Source organism: Galeopterus variegatus, unplaced genomic scaffold (genome assembly GCF_000696425.1).
Source record: "Galeopterus variegatus unplaced genomic scaffold, G_variegatus-3.0.2 Scaffold9294, whole genome shotgun sequence".
Taxonomy (NCBI): Eukaryota; Metazoa; Chordata; class Mammalia; order Dermoptera; family Cynocephalidae; genus Galeopterus; species Galeopterus variegatus.
This window is the reverse complement of record NW_007735405.1, coordinates 63,614-65,034: the sequence shown is the minus strand read 5'-3', so window position 1 is coordinate 65,034 and position 1,421 is coordinate 63,614. Positions and strand designations below refer to the sequence as shown.

At 39.1% G+C, this 1,421-nt stretch overlaps 1 protein-coding gene across 1 annotated transcript in view; it reads left to right on the top strand.

Annotated features, from left to right (window-relative positions):
- LOC103609169 (mitogen-activated protein kinase kinase kinase MLK4-like) overlaps positions 1-1,421 on the top strand; it is a gene marked incomplete at its 5' end in the record, with an annotated part of 18,917 nt that overhangs the window by 6,176 nt on the left and 11,320 nt on the right. Inside the window, 2 exons of the mRNA XM_008593518.1 lie at positions 571-721; positions 1,078-1,175. Coding sequence (XP_008591740.1) covers positions 571-721; positions 1,078-1,175 — 249 coding nt within the window. The remainder of the gene's footprint in view (positions 1-570; positions 722-1,077; positions 1,176-1,421) is intronic.

The following is a 1,421-nucleotide window of genomic DNA, read 5'->3' as shown; positions in this document are numbered from 1 at the left end:
CAATTTGAAAATATACATTTGTGCCTCAAGTTGAAAACTTTGTTTTTAACTTCTGTTAAAAAAAATAGGGTACTGGGCCGAGCCCGTGGCGCACTCGAGAGAGTGCGGCGCTGGGAGCACAGCAGCGCTCCTGCCGCGGGTTTGGATCCTATATAGGGATGGCCGGTGCGCTCACAGCACTCACTGGCTGAGCGCGGTGCGGCCGGTCTCAAAAACAACAACAACAAAAAAAAAAAAAATTGGGTACTAAGTTAAGTTAAATGTTCCATTTGGCTGTTCCCCCCCTCCCCCATTTAAATTGAGATCCTAACTTGCAAAATGTTAAATAAATAGATAAATAAGTCATCAGATCTTTGATGCTAATTTACCTCGAATTTGTATTTTTTTCTGTTAATTTATCCCACATTTCTTGCTATTTTTATGACTGGAGGAAGAAACTTGCCGTAGATTGGGTGGAATAAATCAATTCTTTGTTTTCATGTCTTGGGTAAGGTAGCTGCACAACTGGCTTGGTAATTTCACTTTTTTAACAAAGCTGGTGCTGGCTAATGGTGGTTGCTCTCTGTTTAGTGACTTCAGATGGAAGCCATAAAGCTTGGGGCAGGAGCACGGTCTCTCGACATGAGGAATTTGAGGATGTAAAAAGGAACTTCAAGAAAAAAGGCTGTACTTGGGGACCAAATTCCATCCAAATGAAAGAAAGAACTGATTGCAAAGAAAGGTACGGGTGTACGGTGTGGCGGTATCCGACGTGTAATGTGACACATAGCAGTGCCTGTTTTAATATCGCACCAGCCAGACTGAACTTTCAAAAAACGAGAAAATTAGTACAGAGATATCTGAATATTAATTTATGCTAGATGAGTTTATTTTACTACCTTAATTATTCAAGCAATTAAAAATATTCTCTGATATTTTTTTGTCTCATTTTTAAGTTTTATTTGTACGTTGTTCATTCTTTATAAAGTACAAATATGTTCTTGCTATTTTAAAAATATTGTTGGCACGTATCCACCAAAACCTAATTTGTGCATCGTGCAGTTCCATTATATGAAAACAAACACCTTTCTCTTGCAGGATAAGACCTCTCTCAGATGGCAACAGTCCTTGGTCAACTCTCTTAATAAAAAGTCAGAAAACCATGCCCTTGGCTTCATTGTTTGTGGACCAACAAGGTAAATGGGTTTTAGGAAGTAGAATTTGTTTGAGAAAGACTTAGCATCTGAGTGCTTTGCATCTTTGCTTTAATAGTGTCATGTGGTCCTTAAAGCAGCAGGGAAGGTCAGCAAATGTTAGCATTCCTTACAGCTCAAAAGCTATTTTCCATCAAGTTTTTATGGCAGAAAGTAACTGGGCTCCCACATGTTTTTTTTTTTTTTTGTCTTTTTCCGTGTCCGGCAACGGATCGCAACCCTCAGTGT